Source organism: Lytechinus variegatus, chromosome 2, assembly GCF_018143015.1.
Source record: "Lytechinus variegatus isolate NC3 chromosome 2, Lvar_3.0, whole genome shotgun sequence".
Classification (NCBI taxonomy): domain Eukaryota; kingdom Metazoa; phylum Echinodermata; class Echinoidea; order Temnopleuroida; family Toxopneustidae; genus Lytechinus; species Lytechinus variegatus.
Genome location: NC_054741.1, coordinates 36,386,737 through 36,406,927, shown reverse-complemented (window position 1 = coordinate 36,406,927; position 20,191 = coordinate 36,386,737). Strand labels below are relative to the sequence as shown.

General features: G+C 34.2%; 1 protein-coding gene and 1 long non-coding RNA gene across 3 annotated transcripts in view; both read left to right on the top strand.

Moving 5' to 3' along the window:
• Positions 1–3,071: 3,071 nt before the first annotated feature.
• On the top strand, positions 3,072–6,278 carry LOC121409448. Its single transcript, XR_005969151.1, has 3 exons — positions 3,072–3,110; positions 4,595–4,721; positions 5,203–6,278. It is a non-coding gene; the product is annotated as an uncharacterized LOC121409448 (long non-coding RNA).
• Positions 6,279–8,565: 2,287 nt separating this feature from the next.
• LOC121407981 (monomeric sarcosine oxidase-like) overlaps positions 8,566–20,191 on the top strand; it is a 50,440-nt gene continuing 38,814 nt past the window's right edge. For both annotated transcript variants that reach the window (XM_041599266.1, XM_041599265.1), the window contains exon 1: positions 8,566–8,739. In XM_041599266.1, the coding sequence (XP_041455200.1) occupies positions 8,652–8,739 (88 nt within the window). In that variant the 5' untranslated portion in view covers positions 8,566–8,651. The remainder of the gene's footprint in view (positions 8,740–20,191) is intronic.

Genomic DNA, 20,191 nt, shown 5'->3' with positions numbered 1-20,191 from the left:
AAAAAAATAAATAAATAAATAAACGGGGAAAAGAGGAAAAGGAGGCAGAAAGAAAGAAATTAGTGGGGGGAAGAATTTTTTATATTGTATTATATGATGTTATATTATAATTATATTATATAAGAATTTACTTATTTCCTTTCCATCCATTTTACTCAAGTAAATAAAGTTACAACAACTTAATTCAATTAATAATTCAATTAAATAAAACAATCACTGAAATATATATTTAAAAAAAATGGGGGAATTGACTTTCATGATTCGAAAGTGATCTGCCCCTATCGATCGTCTCACTTTCAGTGACATCATTAATTTTGACATCCTTTATCCAAATACTAGACTTTATGCATTGTCACTTACCTGTACATGATAGGTACTGACATTTATATTTATACGCGACCGGTTCATCCTAACAAATAAAACTAAAACCTAAAAAGTAATCTGAAATTTTCTGACCATGCAATGTTGCTCTTTCTTTGATTCAACAAAAGAATACAATATTTTGCACATCCTATAATTCAAAACAATTTCAAACACCAATAGATTATGACAGTTATTTGAAATTTTTGACATTTACTTGCTCTTAATGAATATTCAGGTGTCATTTGAATAATGCGTTAATTGAAAAATATAAGTACATTCAACATTATTTTACAAGTAATAATAATTAATCTTTGCCTAATTGGAGTTAGATTTACTCAATCAAAGCAAGTTTGCAATTCGTGAATTTGAGCGCGAAGAGCGAACAGAAATCTAACATGTTAACAAGGTTAACATGATTATAAGGACTGCTTGCAGTTAGCCCGGCACGAAAACGTTACACAATTCCACAATTAAATAATGCGAGCGCGAATCACGAGCTGAATGTTTTTTACATTTCTTCCTAAAGATTGGAAATCCTAAGCACTTCTTGTAATCGTAAACAGGATAGGTAAATATAACTAAAGTACTGAACAATAAATGCGAGCGGAAAATTTTGAGATTTAGACCTAAAAACGGGACACTCTATTCATGATTTGTAATTCGTGAACAGGATGAGTATTGGGATCTTCCTTTCTGATCTGAAACTGGATAACTATTTAAATAGAAAACAAGCTGTGTGTCTGACATGCGCGCGCAAGTTTCAGATTTAGACCCGCTTAGAATCTATAGGCATTCTAAATACATATTTTTTTATCATGAAAATCAATAAAGTGAGCGCGAAGCGCGAGCTTAAATTATTTGATATCCCAATCTGATAAGGGGTAAATATAAGCTCTATATTTCAAATACTTTGTAGGAAAATTGTGAGGTGCATATGGACCGCATAAAGAGCTGATATCTTTCATTATTATTTTTAGTTTTGAAATAGGACCGGAACATACTAAGGATATCATGTCATATGAAAATGATGACTATCTTTCTATTCCTCAACCTAACAGTGAGATGAAGTGTCGATATTCCATTCTGAAAAAGGGACAATTTAATTACTAAATTAATATCTTATTTAGTAATCTAATACGCCTAACACGGAGCGCGAAATCTGTTAATACTATATGGCCTGCTATGAAAACTGGACATTTCAAGCACTTTTGTAATTATGAATAGGATGCATGAATTAATACATTTTTAATAATTAATGCAAGCGCAAATCCCGAGCCGAAATTTTCGATAATCTGTTATGAAATCGGGATTTTAAGCAGTTTGATATAGAATTAATATTGAGATATACTCAAAATGCAAGCGTGCAGCGCTAGCTGACAGACCTGAATAGGAATATTTTGAGAACTTTATATATAATGCAAGAAAATAATAGGCTGACAAATCACATTTTGCGAGCGCGCAGCGCCGAGCAGAAAATATTAACATTCAGACCATAAACTGAAATGTTTACAGAGCACTTTTTGAAAATCAATTTGTAAATCAAACAAAATAATGAAAGTTTGTTTTCCGACCTGAAATATGTTTTGTATTGACTTCCAAACTTCATATTCCAAGCTCCATATTGAGCAAGATATGTAATTCCTCTAACAGGCAATACGATATAAAATGAAGATTTGTATTTTTTTTGTTATTTATATTGAATTTATGTAAATCATTTGAACGAAAACTTCAATAAAAACATTTTTTTAAATGTGTGTTTGTTTTGTGTGATGGAGTGCCTTTGGAATATTGATTCAGGATGTTGCCCCCCCCCCCATCTGAAAAATGGATCAACGCGCCCCTTGATGGCTGTCAATTTGTACAAGATCCTGGCATCTCCGTGGATTGGATAGCCCTTTCGAAATTCCCGCCACTTCCCCTGATGCATGAGGGACGGAACAAAACAAAAACAAAATCTGTTTGCCTAGTCTATAAAATTAAGAACCATACCCTTATCAAATATAATTTGATAATTTTGAAGTTTTTTGTGCATCACAAATTCACCAAAAAAAATAGATCAAATTTTAATATAGCCTATAGGAAGTAAAAGAATATATAATATTTGTAATGTATTAAGTTACAATAAAGAAATTCGTCAATTTTTTTAAAATCAATAAATCACTTCGATTAGAAAAATCATTATGTGATTACAAACTGTAATACTTAGACTTATAAAAGATCAAAATGTAATTTGACTGCATCTTCCAGTTCTGAATCAGTGATCTGCACCAACGTCAACCCAACCGATCTATCCACAGAGATACGATCTTACGTATACGTAAGCTCCCGAAGGGAGCTAGAGAGGTAACTCTTTTCGCGCGTTTTTATTTCCCATAGGTTTTGTACACAGCCAATATGGCTGCCGGCGGACAATTTGAAGGGTGATTTTGGAGGGTCAATGTTTTATTCATAAGAATGACGTCAAATTACGCAAAATGCACTTCTATGATTGGCTAAGACGCTAATGTTTTATTCATATCTTATGAATTAAACACGTTTTTTCCTTCCCACAATTCCCTACGAGATCTGTGCGAAGTGTTGTTCTTTCGGACTCTGCGAATTTCCAGTTTCTACAACGAAATAGCTCGACTAATCATCTGTTTATAGAATTGATGTTCGAAATCGTGATTTCTGAGTGAACTTCATTGGAGCAGAAAATCTTGGAGGGAACATCAATATTAACTTAATGACATTCCATAAGAATAAAAGTAAGTTAAGTTCATTTTCATGTTTTGATCCCACTTGCAATGGTGATGTGTTTGCCGGGGTTCGGGCCCATCGCATCCCGTATTACTTTACTACGTAAACCTCCATTTCCATACACTCCCATTTTTTTTTGCCTGACTTCCAAATAAATCATCTGTCAGTTAGTTTCTCAAAAAATAGGCCTAACTTATGGTAGTGGATCGTATTACCGAACACTTTTCATGAATTCAATCATTTCAAAAATATTATTCTCATAAAATTCACCAAACTTTCACCATAAATACACAATTACCTACAAAATATAAATATATAAAAAATTTGCCGAAATCGTTTTTCCTTTTGATGATATTAGCTTCCAATCGTACCCCTCTTCGGATGTGAAATATTTTGGTCACCTGAAAAGGTGTCGTATTACCGAACGTGTGTTTTCAATTGGAAAAGTTGAGAAATCAACAAAATCACTGACGAGCTATTTTGACCATATTTTATTATTTTTAGAATATTAAGACTTTGAAAATGTGTTTTGACCATTTTTCATCATCTTTCTATTCAAGTTCTCTTTTTTGGAAGGATGTTGCAAAGAATTGAGCGTATGAAATTATTTTCTGACGCGTACGATGCGCACGTTCGGTAATACAACTTTACAAGGCCGGTCAGTAATACAACCACTCACTATACCATTTGTCGTAGACCTTCATCGGAATATGCTTCATGTAGGCAAAAAGTAAACCTGTATTTCAGTTTTATTGTCAATTATCAGGGGTAGATGTGGACTTGTTTCCGACCTCCTGACGACAAACTGTCGATTTTGGTCAGAGCGAGATCCGGCCTTGATATCGCCGGCGCTAGCCGGCTAGCAAGATTGTCGATGTAGTCATGGGGTATGAAAATAGCGGGGATGGACTAGGCCCAAACTTCAAGCTTGAAAGTTGAAGTTTAGGCCTAGTCCGTCCACGCTATTTCATCTTCATATGAATAAGTATAATTCTCAGCAGCTTCTATTATTCAGAAACTTTTTACTTCAGAGTAATCATGAATGAAATCCAATTGATTTAGTGTTAGGATTTGAATGAAATGACTTAGACGTAAATCAAGTTTCTATTTGAACAGGATGCCCTGGGCCTGGCCTGGGCTGGGGTGGTATTCTGAAAACGTTTTTAGTACATAGTTATTACTTCATTCAAATATAATGTGATTCTTCAGTTATATACAGGACCAGCATAGACCAGGTCCTGATTCAGCTATACAGCTGAAGCAATATGTGGTTAGAATCATTTTACTTTAATAAACAGTTGGGTACCTGGTATGCGTATGCCTCTGTGAAACTTCATGATAGAGAGAGAATGAAGTTTTTGGACCAGATAATTTAGTTTGGAATATTCATACTTCAATGATATGGGCAGCTGGATTTTTTTTAAATATTGTTTAAGAAGAGTAGTTTTATTTATCTCTAATACTCTCAAACTAAAAAAAATGTTTATTGCAGATCCAATAGGACCAAGATCTTAGCAGTTCACACCCGGTCAGAGGGACAAAATTGAGAAGCATGCAGATCAGCAAGTGTGAGTTACACTCTAATGAGGAACAGGACATCTGAATTGGAAAATTGCAAGGTATGCTTGTTGTTTTAATAATAATACAGCCTGTATCTAAGCTCATCCCACCCAAAAAACCAAAACAAATAGTCTAAATAAATAAATATTCCCTCTTTTGGGGAGGGGGGGGGATGGCCAATTGAGCTGAATAAAGATGAGATGTCATGTAAAATTAAAGCTCCACTGATTCACCAGTTCAGATTTGAATTCAGATTCACCAGTATTTCCATTTTTACCGACAATACCTTATGTCAATGTGCATGTACATAAAAAACCATATTAACAGTTATCATCTGATAAATATTTGAAATAATTTGCACTCTTTATTATCAAAACATACTGTAAATAGTTATATTGATATATCAATTTATTTGGATGTAGAACAAAAGTGACAAAAAAATAGAGTTTAAATCTTAATAAAACTGGACTACATGTAGATGAGTAAGAATAATTTACATCAGCAGCTCATTTTGTTCTTTCTCTATTTTTTACAATGCAGATTTCCCGCTGCCCAAGCTGTTTAAGTACCGGTATCACAACAAGTACCAAGATGGAAGAAGTATGTAGGCCAAGTTAATAAGTAGTTACTTCAAATTAATTTGAATAGACATATCAACAAAGCATTGAATGTTCTTTAAACTGCATATCTGTAGAAAAGAGTGTAGTACAAGTTCAGGTTCATCAGCAGGCAATGACATTTAAGTATACAAAATTTCACACAGAATACAAGTAAGAAATATTTTTTTTCCAATGGGCAAATGTATTACCTTTTATTAATATTTAATACTTCTACTAATTCTTAGAAATTTTTGAGAAATTAAATATAATTTCCATTTTAAAGGCCTATTGAATACAAGACAAAAATTTATCTTTTGAAATAAAAATCATGCGTACTAAATGTTAATAAAGGTGATCAGAGGATTAAGAAATAATTTTAGTATCATTCCTGGACCTCCATTATAAACAAGTTATTACTATTATAATCTTGTCACTATGACAATTACCATGGTAACAGGGCTGAGCAAGAAATCAAGGTCTTTATGGTAGCTGCAATGGGCTTGGACAAAGTTACCATAATTGCAAGTCTTCATAGAATGGCTGAATAATTATGTAGGAATATTAAATTGCATTTATTGTTATCTTACTTTTTAAAAGTTTTGACATGGATAACCTCAGCAAAAATATATAAATAGACTATATTTTTAAAAATAGATTGAATTCTAGCCACAGTGACAGTAGACAATATCAAATTTTGTGAATGATTCACTAATGTATTGACTGGGAAAGGCACTCTTTAGGGAGATTCTGGAATTATCCCCCCCCCCCCTTTTATGTGGAGTGCTCTCACATTAGTAGAATATTTCTTGTCAGCAAATTTGGAAGGAATTTACCTCCTTTTTTTTGAGTGACAAACTTTTGTGGAAAATAAACAGAATATCACAGATTTTATGCTCTTTATGAAATCCTGGATGCATCCCTCATATTAACTATTAGGCTCATCGACATTTTTTAATGAAATTTTAATAAACATTGTATATTTTGACTGAAGTGTAGAAAAATGTACTCAATCCTTTATTTTTTTAATCTACATGTAAGTTAATGCTTGTAGACTCTAATTATTATTGTTATGTTATTTTCAATGTTTTAGAAAATGGATTTCTTAATAAACATGTTAATTTTGAATTAAATTATCTGATCTTGGTCATTTTCATTCATTAATCACCAATTTGTGATATATTGCTTCCAAAAAATTTGAAGCACAAATGGCACAAGATGTTGCACTCTGTACTCAAATGTGATGATACTACTGTGACATCATGAGAGCAAACAGCAGTTAAAATATTCTTCAAGAGAAATAAGGATAAGAGTGGGAAAGTAATAAAATGACAGGAGAATTGTTTGCCTTTATGCATATATTTGTGTGTGTCATTTTCTGAGAGAGAGAGAAGAGGCAGGAAATTGGGGTGGGGCAGTTAGAGAAAGTTGTTTGTTTTGGAAGAAGCAATCATAAGACCTTACTGTTCATGATGGGTATACGGGGGAGGGGAATTATTTCTACAAAATATGGAACCTGTATATAAAATGTATTTTTCTTTCCATACCAAAATTTACCAGATTCATTTCAAGTTGAAAATAAAAAATAAGTATCCTATAGCCTACGATCGGTTTGCTCTCTTGCCTAGATAATTTTGAGAATCCCCCTAAAATATTGTACCTAGGTCATGGTTATTGATGAATGATGGTGACATAGAAGTCGCCATTTAAAATTAAGTGCTCCCGACTGCTATTCGTAATAGGACCTATATTGGAGACTACAATGATTATATAAAATAATTTGATTTGTTCTTATTTTTGTTCAAATGATGAAATAAAGGTTCGTTTAGTTTTCTGCAATTAAATATGAACAGAAAAGATAAAAATATAAATGGAAAGTTTAGTTGCAAAAGGGGTTAGGTCCATTCTCATTCTCACTTATACTGCATTACTCTTATGAACTAATTTGTTATGATGTACTACCCTATCATGTGAACATAAAATTGGGTATAAAAGGAATCTACCTATCTATAATTTTTTTCTATATATTCTTTAAAAAAAATATCATTGTGGACCACTGGACCTAACCCCTTTTGCAACTAAACTGAAATGAATCCAATCAATTTTGATTAAAAAGGTGATTTTTCTTTCTCATGTGAATTTCAAATTTTTGTTGTTTTCATTAGAACGACTAAAAATATAGAGGTTTTGAGACAGAAAACAATAAAAATTTATGAACTATGGACCTAACCACTTTTGACAAATGAGCTCTTCAGAATAGTTTGTTTGCAAAAGGAGTTAGGTCCACTCTTCCATTTTGCGATATTTTTATGCAAAACTAAATTGCAATATTCTTATGCGAAATTAAATTTTCATGATGCCCTACTATGTGAACATAAAATTGGCTATGAAAGAAATCTACCTGTCTTCATATTTTGTAAAATATTCATTTCCAAAAAAAAATGTGTGGACCTATACCCCTTTTGAAAAAAGTAATTTTTCTTGGCCATTCTAGATCACCTTTTAGTGGGAATTTCAACTTTTCTTTGGTATCATCTTATAGAGCTACTAAAAATGTATACATTGAGACAAAAAAAAAATCAAATTTGATGAAAAATGGACCTAACCCCATTTGCAAGTGAGGTCTTCAAATAAGGGCTTCAGAAACATAAAGAGATCAACCGAGGAACACTTACACGATTTAAGGGATTATGGCACCATTTTTTTGGGGGGAGGACCTCTTCTGTAATATAAATAGTGAATGTAATTAATAGAATGAAAATTGTAAGGAAAGAGGGCAAGTCAAGCTCAATTAAAATCCCTCCCATAAAGTTTCCAGTTATTGCCTTAGAAAAAATCCAGGCAACTTGCAGCTGAAATAATGCAGTAATAATCGTGACAGGCAAGAACAAATAGATCAATAAAAATACGATTACTTATGAAGAATGAATGAATGGCCGTGGCATGATGTATTTTATTTAGACACGTACACCAACGGGTCGCGCATTATGCTAATTAAAGACCAAATGCTAATTTACATATTTTTACGCTATGCGCGAAGGACGTTCCATGACCACGCCTCCATTTCGCTGGTGTACCAAAACAGTGGCGGCGTCCATAGGCTTGTACATGTAATATGGGAGCAGTGTGCACTTTTGACCCTCCAAAATTTTCTTCAATTCTGACCGGATGCAGAAGCGGAGTTTCCACCCCCTGGATCTATCGTGTGATGCGGCCCTCTACGTTCGCTGGTACATGTCGATGTCAGCTATATTTAGCTAGCTAGCTAGCTGTGTACCGGTTCATTGTATGTTGTTTACGTTTGGTGCCCGTAGTCTGCAAAGTGCAAGTTAGCTCGTCGTTATAGATCCAAAAGTATTTGACTCTAACTTAGTTTTCCTTGGTTTCGAGAAAATGTCTCGTGTGTATGATTATGTGGTGGTTGGCTGCGGTGGAATAGGCAGTGCCACGATATACTGGTTGGCCAGGAAAGCTGGGAATCGTAAGTCAAACCTGCTTCTATTTATCTTTTCTTCAGCAAGTGCCAGTAAAAATAGGTAAAATACCCAGGCCATGTCTCATTGTCTGTCTGCCATGCCAGCGCCAGGGATCTCAGCTGGCGGCATTCACCGGCAGCGGCTCCCTTGTCTTGTGTTGTCTTGGGTTAAGTCGGCATATGCAGACTTGCCGTAGGCCCTACTCCGCCAACTTTATTGATGTGTGTGAGATCACCAAGTAAGCAGATCACTTACTAGGTTTTTGAGTGATTTTGGATTTGAAAGAGTCAAAATTAGTTTATAAAAAATCACTGCAATTATGTTGAGCCTGGGCCTGGCTGGGTTAAAGTTAAAGGTCAAGTCCACCTCGGAAAAATGTTGATTTGAATCCAAAAGAGAAAAATCAGACAAGCACAATGCTGAAGATTTCATCAAAATCGGATGTAAATTAAGAAAGTTATGACATTTCAAAGTTTCGCTTATTTTTAACAAAATAGTTATATGAACGGGCCAGTTACATCCGAAATGAGAGAGTTGATGATGTCACTCACTCACTATTTCTTTTGTTTTTTATTGTTTGAATTATACAATATTTCAATTTTTACGAATTTGGCGATTAGGACCTCCTTGCCTGAAGCACAAAATATTGAAATAATGGAATTCCACGTGTTCAGGGAGGAATGAAACTTCATTTCACATGACAATGACGAGAAAATCAAAATATTTCCTATTTCAATCAATAAAAAAAACAAAAGAAATAGTGAGTGAATGACATCATCGACTCTCTCATTTGGATGTAGCTGGCTCGTTCATATAACTGATTTTGAGAAATAAAGCGAAATTTTGAAATGTCATAACTTTCTTATTTTACATCCGATTTTGATGAAATTTTCAGTGTTATGCTTGTTGAATTTTTCTCTTTTTATTCAAATCAAGTTTTTGTTGGGGTGGACTTGTCCTTTAATGACAATTTTCTGGTAACAATCTCAAAATGACTTTGTACAGAATCTAATATAATGACCACCCAAGTGTGAATAAAAAATATGTGCCAAAGGATTCTGGAAGAAATTGTGTAATTGCTGAGAAATAAGCAAAATAAGCGTGGATTCGGTCACTTCTGTCGGGTCTTTATTCCAGCAATAATTAATACACTGTCGCTGTCCTAGCCTGGAGGTGTTTGGGGAGTAAAAAACATTTACTTCGTGGGCTTACTCCCCAATGATGCCTGGAATTGGATCCCATTTATCTCTGTGTAGGGATGAGATTCCCACGATCAAAGTTAGGCTAAATCAACACTTGTCCGTTACGTTTGGAGCCCAAATTCACGTAAATGGGCCCAAACCATATTAACCCCCCGTTAGTACTAAATTTCAAAATAAATAGTACTAAATTTGAAAAACATAAGAGCACGAGCGTAACTTACCCAGTCTGTTTACGTTGCCATTTCAGAATCTTTTGTTTTCGATACCAAGATACCACATGCGTGTAGAGCTGCAGTCTAAGATTTAAAAAATACTTGCATCGGCTAATAAATATTACGATTCGTAAAATATTTGTTTCAGTCAAAAAATATCATTTAGCACGTGTTATGATATTTTTTGACCGAAAAAAGTATTTACGATTCATGATATTTATCGGCCGATTCAAGTATTTTTAAAAATCTAAGTTGGCAGCTCTACACTCGTGTGGTATCTTGGCATCGATAACATAAGATTCTAAAATGGCGACGTAAACAGACTGGGTAAGTTACGCTCGTGCTTTTATGTTTTTTTCAAATTTAGTACTATTTATTTAATAAATATAATGAAATGTAGTACTAACGGGGGGTTAATATGGTTTGGGCCCATTTACGTGAATTTGGGCTCCAAATGTAATGGACAAGTGTTGATTTAGCCTAACTTTGATCGTGGGAATCTCATCCCTACACAAAGATAAATGGGATCCAATTCCAGGCGTCATTGGGGAGTAAGCCCACGAAGTAAATGTTTTTTACTCCCCAGACGCCTCCAGGCTACGCTGTCCAACGTGTGCCTATCTCATCTGTGTTGGTGATCTTCAGTGTGAACATTTTTCAGCGTAGATTTCAAGATTTCACAAAGTTCAGTTTAAACTGTATCAGATCTAGATCCTCGATATACTGACAATTAAGCCTGGTTTTGCAGAATTTCTCATGAAATCAGTGTTTACTGCAACTACTGGCATTTCTCTTTAAAGGTCAAGTCCACCCCAGGAAAATTCCGACTTGAATAAATAGAGAAAAATCAACTTAGCATAGCGCTGAAAATTTCATCAGAATCGGATGTAAAATAAGAAAGTTATGATATTTTAAAGTTTCTCTTATTTTTCACAAAACAGTGATAAGCACAACTAGCCGATTTTGTCGATGATGTCCATCCACTATTTCTTATGTTTTTTTGTTGTTTGAATTATAACTATACAATATTTCATTTGTTATATATTTGACAATAAGGAACAACTTGACTGAACCATATATGTTTAGGGAGTAATTAATGAATCGTTGTATCACTTGACAATGAGGAGAAAATTAGAATATTTCATAAAATAAAATACAAAAGAAATAGTGAGTGGATGATGTCATAGTCCCTCATTTGCATACCAGCCAAGATGTGCATATAACTGTTTTGTGAAATTAAGCGAAACTTTTAAATGTCTTAACTTTCTCATTTTACATCTGATTTTGATGAAATTTTCAGTGAAAATTATGCTTGTTGGATTTTTCTCTTTTTATTCAAATCAACTTTTTATGGGGTGGACTTGTCCTTTAAGGTACCTCAGGCAAGGGTTCGTATAGGCTCCAATAAACGTCATTCCCGCTTTGAAGTAATGTTTCCAGACAGAGAGCAACAACTTATGAATATGTGTTGAATGTGATGAGATGTCTATATGAAGGATAGTCACCCATTAGACTACCGGTATATAATATTGTAGGCCTAGTCTAGACTAGTGATGCATAATATATATTAATATTTCAAAATTTTGCCAGATCTTTCCAGAGTCCAGACATAGGAACAAATTAACTAGATTGAAGTATTGTAGTTCAATATTATTGATTAGTATGATTGTGGTAAAACTACATTAATTTTTCATTTCCAAAATTGAATTAATTTTATGTCTTTCTCAATAACATCTATGAATTTCTGAAAGCTAGAGTGAGCCACGAGTTCAAAATATTTGAGAAGCATGACTTTTTTAAAAGTACAAATCCACCCTATTAACAGAAAGTTGATTTAAATAAGAGAAAAATCAAACAAGCAAATTTCATCAATAAGATAAGAAAGTTATGACATTTTTAAGTTTCTCAAAGTTATTTCACAGTTATATGCACATCCTGGGCAGTATGCAAATGAGGGGACTGATGACATCACTCTCTCACTATTTCTGTTGTATTTTTATTGCATGAAATATTCAAATTTTCTCTTTATTGTCCTTTTTAAAAAGCTTTATTCTTCACCGAACATGTGAAATTACTATTGTGTTAAAATTTTATGGTTCAGTCAAGTTGGCCATTATTGTCAAATCTGTAAAAATGGAAAAATTGTATGATTCAAACAATAAAAAAACAAAAGAAATAGTGAGTGAGGAATATCATTGACTTTCTCATTTGCATGTCACTGAATTGTGCTTAAAACTGTTTTTGTGAAAAATACTTGAAATTCTAATAAACTGTCAAAACGTTCTTATTTTACATTCAATTTTGATTAAATTTTTCAGTGTTCTCTATGATTCAAGTCCACATTTTTTTCTGGGGTGAACTTGACCTTAAGGAAAACTTTGTGACTAGATTCCACAAAGATACACACATTTGTGAATCAATGTGATAGCCACTTTAAAGGACAAGTCCACCCCAACAAAAAGTTAATTTGAATAAAAAGAGAAAAATCCAACAAGCACAACACTGAAAATTTCATCAAAATCGGATGTAAAAAAATTAGAAAGTTATGACATTTTATAGTTTTGCTTAATTTCACGAAACAGTTATATGCACATCCTGGCTGTATGCAAATGAGGAAACTATGACATCATCCACTCACTATTTCTTTTGTAGTTTGATATATGAAATGTTCTAATTTTCTCATTGTCAAGTGATACAACGATTAATTCCTCCCTGAACATGTGGAATTAGCATTGCTTAATACTATATGTTTCAGTCAAGTTGGTCCTTATTGTCAAATCTATAAAAAATGAAATATTGTATAATTCAAACAATAAAATACAAATTAATAGAGAATGATGGACATCATTAACCGACTCACCTAGTTAAAAAGCAAAACTTAAAAATGTCATAACTTTCTTATTTTACATCCAATTTTGATGAAATTTTCAGCACTATGCTAGTTTGATTTTTCTCTATTTATTCAAGTCATCATTTTCCTGGGGTAGACATGACCTTTAATAGCACATCGGCAAATTATAGATCTATTACAATACAAATTTTAATATGGTGCATATTCTGAACTCTGATTTATCCTTATAAAATACAAATATTCACTGCACATAAGGATGACTGCAAATTATCATTCCCGAGGTACCGCCCCTTCTATGAGTTCTATCACCCCTGGACCAAGGGGTGGTGACTGGTACCATACAAGGGCTGGTATGACATGCATCAAGGGTTGAGGGTATAGGTTGATATATTCTTATATATACTTAATTATATTTGTTCTATGATCTGAGTTTTAGCGAGGCAAAGAACTAAAGAAGTCATTTTTGTCTCGCCTGCATACATGTAGCTGGGCGAGACTATAAGCGTGGCTTAACGGCGGCGGCGGAGTCGTCAACACTCGTTACCAAAGATCAGTTTTTTTAAATGTCATCATAACTTAGAAAGCATATTGACCCAGTACATAAAACTTAGACATCAGGGTAATCAAGCATTACTGAAGATCTTGCTTGAGTTTCAGGTCACATGACCAAGGTCAAAAGACATTTAGGGTCAATGAACTTTGGCCATGTTGGGGGTATTTGTTGAATTGCCATCCTGTAACTAAAAAATAGGTCTAGTTCATGTGGTCAATTCCAGCCAAATGTTGCATTTTTCCATTTTCAAAAATTTCTTTTCGGAGCAATTTTGTTTATACTGTTTATAAGTATACAGTTTAAGGTTTACAAAAACACACTTATTTTTACTATACCCTCATTCATTCATAAAATATGCAATGTACACTCTGTTGCATTGTGGTACTAAGATTTCATAGAAAATGTACAACTTTCACCCATCCTTGGCTCCTGGCAAGCAAAGGGTGCTGATGAAAAATCCCACTGTCCATGTGACCTCCAAGCAATAATTTACCATTAGCTGTATTGTTTTACACGCTGCAGTGAAACTATGAGGCACAAAATACATTTCAAGGTGTGTATGTTTGATGTCCCATAAGTCACAGTTTTGAGCATTAAGTTTCCCTCATATGCTGCCATAGACTCCTGGAGACAAGTATTGGACTTTTTTATCTACCATAGTACATGCTTGCTTCAACAAATCAAGCTGCATCTGTATTGGACTTGAAATAGCTATACTGGGGGACATACATTTCAGTCCCATAAGTCACATGTCCCATAAGTCACATATACAGTTCGTAAACCATGCCACCTTAAAGCTGTCCATGACAGCAAAGAGAGAGACAAGAATGCTTAAAAGCTGGAGAACAGTATGCTGACTGTCAGAAAAAACAGTCTGAATATCAAAGGCAGTGCATTGAACAACAAAAAATAAGTTTGCATTGTGTGCCCAGTCCAGAAAGAAGGAGAAAACTGAATATGATCGCTAAAATGCAAAGCTGAGTGCAGGTGAATTGGGTTTGTTTCACCCTAGCTTTTAGTCATTTTTTAGGTCCAGATCATTCTCTTGGTTTTCTTGTCCCCTTAGAGTGTGCATCAACTGTTTTACATATGATGTGAACTTGGTATATACACGTAGTTCCATGGAAACTATTAAAACCTATGTCAATGTCCCATCAGTCACGAATTTTGTAGTTGAGCGACCCTCTGGATCCTGTCAAAATAAGAGCACCAGTCCTCAGATGCATTTAAGGCTACCATGAGCAGAGCTATTAAAGCCCCTGTAAATGCCAAAAAATTGTTCAGAAGCTTGCAATCAAGTTTTCTCAGAATCATTCCTGCCGCCTGCCAATAGAAAGGAACATGCGCATTTAAAGAGGACCAAAGGGTGGTGTCATAATGTCATGAACATCGAATCGCCTGTTCTAAACCTAGTCGCAGCTGCATGATCGTCTTACACATTTGTATTTGCAAAAATAATGATTTGTGTTGTCCTTGGTTGTTACCATCATTCTGATAGTCGTAAAAGGGCACTGGTTCATAAAGCTTTTCGTAACTTAAGAGCGACTTTAAGAACGACCGATGATCCTTATGGTAAATGTCATCATAAATTGGCAATGTTTTAGCATATACGAAAGGATCACTAGTCATTCTGAAAAGTTGCTCCTAACTTCCAACAGCTTTATGAAATGGCCCCAGGTTATTTTGTTTAGAACCAGGCCGCCATTACACCATGACAACTAACATCACTTTGGTACTCTACAAATGATGATGTCCTTACAGGCATTCAGAATTTCTATGAAAGAGATGACATATCAACCCAAGCAGCTGGCAAAAAAAGAAGTTGTGATAGGGTGCATCCCCATGGTATATTTTTTAACCAACATTTTTTGTATTGCCTGAAGTGTATAGTTAATGAATCTTGATGTTCCCTTTGTCAAATCGTGTCCCATGGGGTTCCAAATTGGCAATTTTGGCAGCCATCTTGGATTTTTCATGAAAATCAATTATTTTCATATTTTTTGCACAGACAATGGTAAATCTTCCATGTAAATGAATACACTTTTTACTATACAAGTATACATGTACATGCAGTTTAGATAGTAGAAAGCGATTGCAACTGTTTTCTAGACAGTCCAGTTAATGAATTTTTTAAAAAGAATTTATGCCAAAATTTTAATATTTTTTGTCAAAAATTTGCCTGTGCACTGATATCCATCTGTTTTATCATAAACATCAACAGCTAATGAAAAATATGAGCATTTGACACAAAAGAGAGTATATTTACAAGAATATTGATTTACTTCATGGCAGCATTAATGTCTTAATTTCTCACATGTAATACACTGTAGTGTAAAGGTCATTTTCTTACCATACTGTATGAGACAGATAGAGAAAAGCAACATTTATTTGTCCTATCTGTAACAAATATGTCATATCATTATGTCCCATCAGTCACAATTGAAAGTGTGTACATTCTTTCTAATTGTTCATTTTTCATCTGTTTGCTAAATATTTATGATTGTAATTGTTTATTGATTATTTTCTACTTATTTGATTACAGTTCTTAAAACTTGATGACAAGTTAGGAAGCTTTTTTTTGGTTAATGTTCCCTTTATATAAATGAACTGCGTGAAAAGATGTTTCTGCCCTTTGTTGAATTTATTTCTGACACAATGGCATGAATTATTAAGGGTGTCATCTTATTAGGAAATATTTATTCATGCTGAAATTAAGTTTGACTTAAAAAGTCACCGCAAGGAAATGTTAATTCCATGAAATGAGATAGGGTCCCATCAGTCACATTCACTTGTCCCATAAGTCACACACGATTGCACACAACTACTGAAACAAATGAAATGAATCAAGTCCAATTCAAGTACTGTTAGTGAGCCCTATCACTAGTTAATCTCCAAGCCCAAATCTAAAAACATTGTCATAAAACTGAGATAGATATGGCACTTTGAACAAAAGAGCCCAATTTGTGTGGTCCATCAATGTCCCATAAGTCACAATGACATTTCTGAATATCTAGCACCCTATGCAACCAAGCTGAAAGCATACATTTTTGTATATAGTAAGTTTAAGTATTCTTCTTTCAGTTTAATAAAGTAAATCCATGTTTGTGCAGCTACTATTTCAGATATGCACCTCAGTTATGTGGAAAAAAGTATCAAATGTCCCATAAGTCACAATGGAATTGACCTTAGACATAAGAGTAATCAAATATCATTCAACATTCTCAGTTTCAGGGCACATGATTTGAGGTCAATGGTCATTTAAATTTAGGTCAATAAACTTTGGCCATGTTGCGGATGTTTAATTGCCATCATATCTTTTCAAGTTTATGGATCTACATGTAGTTCATGAAACATTTGATTTATTGTTTTCTTCTGCATCCATAACATTCGTATAATACATTTTTTCATAACATAATAAACATAATATGTTAGCATTTTTTGCATAAATTATAAATAAAGAGTACTAAAAAGATAATTCCAGACAAAATGATTAACTATATGATGTTCACAATTTGCAGTCCGAGAAGGATTGTCATCATAAGCAGATTGCGTGAAAAAAATGACAATCCCAAACTTATACTAATTGAATTAATACATTTATAAAGCAGAATGGGCATATTCTTTCAAATAGCTGAGCGTGACGGTGATATGATGATGTTGATGATGATGGTGATGATGATGATGATGAAGGCCATGGAGGTGATGATGGTCATGATGAAGATATTGGTAATGACTAAATCGAAGGAGGAATAAATTCATGATAAAAAGGATAAGACACAGAAATATTACTTCAAGTATTGTGATAATAACATAGATTTAATGTTTGCCTAATAAATGAGTGAAGAGACGAACATTGTTTAACAGGCTCTGGTAGAGAGTTCCACAAATCTGGACCATGGTTTCTTATGGATCTCTGCGCAATAAGCAATGTGGGGTTAATTAAATGGAAATTTGAAGAGTTACGGGTAGGGTATGAATGAATAGATGTATTCAGAGTATAAAAATTGTGGAAGGAAGGTGGGAGCATGTTATTTACGTACTTACATGTAAACATTTATAAGTAGTAAGCTTTGAAGAGTATTTATGTCAAATACTGTTAGAGTCTTTAGTTTATGGAATAATGGATTTGTGTGTGATAAATATTGGGAATCAGTACAGATTCGAATTGCTTTTTTCTGTAATAAGTATATTGTATTAATTTTAGTTTTTGCACATGTTGCCCAAACTAACATGGACATAAGGGTAGTCAAGTATCACTGATCGTTTTGCACGAGTCGTAGGTCACATGATCAAAGTCATAGTTCATTTAGGGCAGTAATATGATTGGTGTTTTTGTGAATAATTATTCAATAGTTGTTTTCAAAGTCAGTACTGCTGCTATATTGATTTGTGTAAAATGCAGGCGAGACTGTCAGAGGTGTTCCACTTGTTAATTTAATGCTCTAAATCTTGTAGCAGACTTCATCAAAGTGTCATTTATTTTCATGTGTCTCCTATATAGTTACTCTTCTTCTTCTCACTGTTCTGCTTGATGTGTGATTGACTTTGTTTCTTCGCTTGTTCAGTGAACATTATTTCCAGAGACTAATTAGGTGGTCTGTCTGTGACAGATCACCACTTAATTTTGTCAGAATTTACTTTATTAGGTGGTCTGTCTTTGACAGATCACCTCTTAATTTCGTCAATTTCTTCTTATTATTTTTATTTATTTATATATTTATTTTTAACGATTTTTTTGTCGCCGAGATATCTTGAAATGGACTTGATCAATTTCATTGAATTTCATGTCATTTATAGGATCTGTCATGGACACGTCAAAATAAGCTTTTCAAGGTCATCAGGTTATGATGACGTCATCTAGGCGCCATTTTGTAAAATCACATTATCAATCATATCTCCATTATCAATTATCAAAAATTAACAATATTTACATCACATCAACTTCAGGTCAAGGGTCATCAGGTCATGTCATCAAAGGTCACCTGGAGGTCACGACGTGTGCGTATGCGCGCGTCAAAATTTTAAAATGCTCAAAATCACTTTTTGACCAAAGTAGAGTACGTTTCAGGTCATTCTAAGCATTTCAAAAATTTGCGCGCGCACACGTATGCGCGCGCATTTCCGCGCGTAATGCCTGAATGCAGTGCAAAAACACTGTTTTTTTACATCATTGCATTGATAATATAATTCTGAGCAATTTGATACCCAATTTAGCTCTCTACAACCAATAATGATGACATTAACACCCGTTAAAATTTGCAGCACCCCATAACCTGTGGTTTATTTTACATCCCACAACTGATGGTTTATTTTCTACAACCCACAACTGGTGGTTTATTTTTACACCATACAGCTATTGGTTTATTTTTCACACCCCACAACTGGTGGTTTGTTTTACACCTTACAACTGGTGGTTTATTTTTTACACCCCACAACGCATGGTTGTTTTTACACCCTACAACTGGTGGTTTTAGTTTATACCCCATAACTAGTGGTTTATTTTTACACCCCACAACTGGTGGGTTATTTTTACACCCCACAAAAGATAGCAGCAGTGGATTGTGATGATAAATTCATTAGTCTGGAAAATAATGTTCAACTGAAGAAGCGATTTTGAAACAAACTCAATCAGACATCAAACAGAACAAGAAGAAGAGAAACTATCTCAGGTTATGGGTATAACTCTCAGTGTGAAAGCAAATTATCCCATCCCAGCAACTATGTTGGTCATGTTTTCCATCTATGGGGCACTTGGTTGGGACATACATACATGTACTTTGACATCGTTCTGATTATACTTTCTAAAACTGGTTTACAGGAAACCGTTTCAGGAAAACAGTTTGGAAGATCGCTTTGCTAGCGTTCCCATTTGATCACCTGAAAGTGGTTTTCATAACCACTTCAGGTAAAACGGTCTTGTTGCTATGGAAACACTCTCAGTTGGGTGACATGTTTTGCGCGAAATTTGAAACTGCAGTGTAGGCATTCCACATACAGTATGTCAGTGGAGTATCATGCTCGAAATGTGCAAAGATCGCTTCCTGGAGAACGGTTGTGTCCTCGCTAAATGCTAAAACCAGTTTAACGAGGCAAAGCAATCTTCAAAACTACGTCGCGAGGTGGTTTTCTGAACCGGTTTAGAAGATCATCTCGACCGTTCTCATTACTTGTTAAACTAGTTTCCACTAAACTAGCTTCCAGTATTACTTTAGGAAGGTAGTGAGAACGGTGTCCAAGTCTGCTTAAAGGTATTGTTTAACTTTGTGAGCAGCAGATTAAAACAATTCTCAAACCAAGATGAAACATGTGTACAAGTGCATGTATTAGAACTAATAAACCCTGAAAACAACCATTATTAAGAATGAAAAGCTAAAACTAAAAGGCAAACCCCGATTTTGTAAAAAGGCATCTTATAGACGCCTAAATATTACACATAAGTGTATGGGATGAAATTAAGATGGTGTTTCCGGTCACTTTATACTTCAATTTTTGAAGCACTAAATAATTATTTTCGAATGCAATTTTTTCTGGGCTTCATTTTTGTAACATATCGCAGACACAGGTGACAAGTGCGACCTTCTAGCTCAGATTTTTAAAAAGTCAAATCAATGTTAAAGGTATCGTTTAACTTTGTGAGCA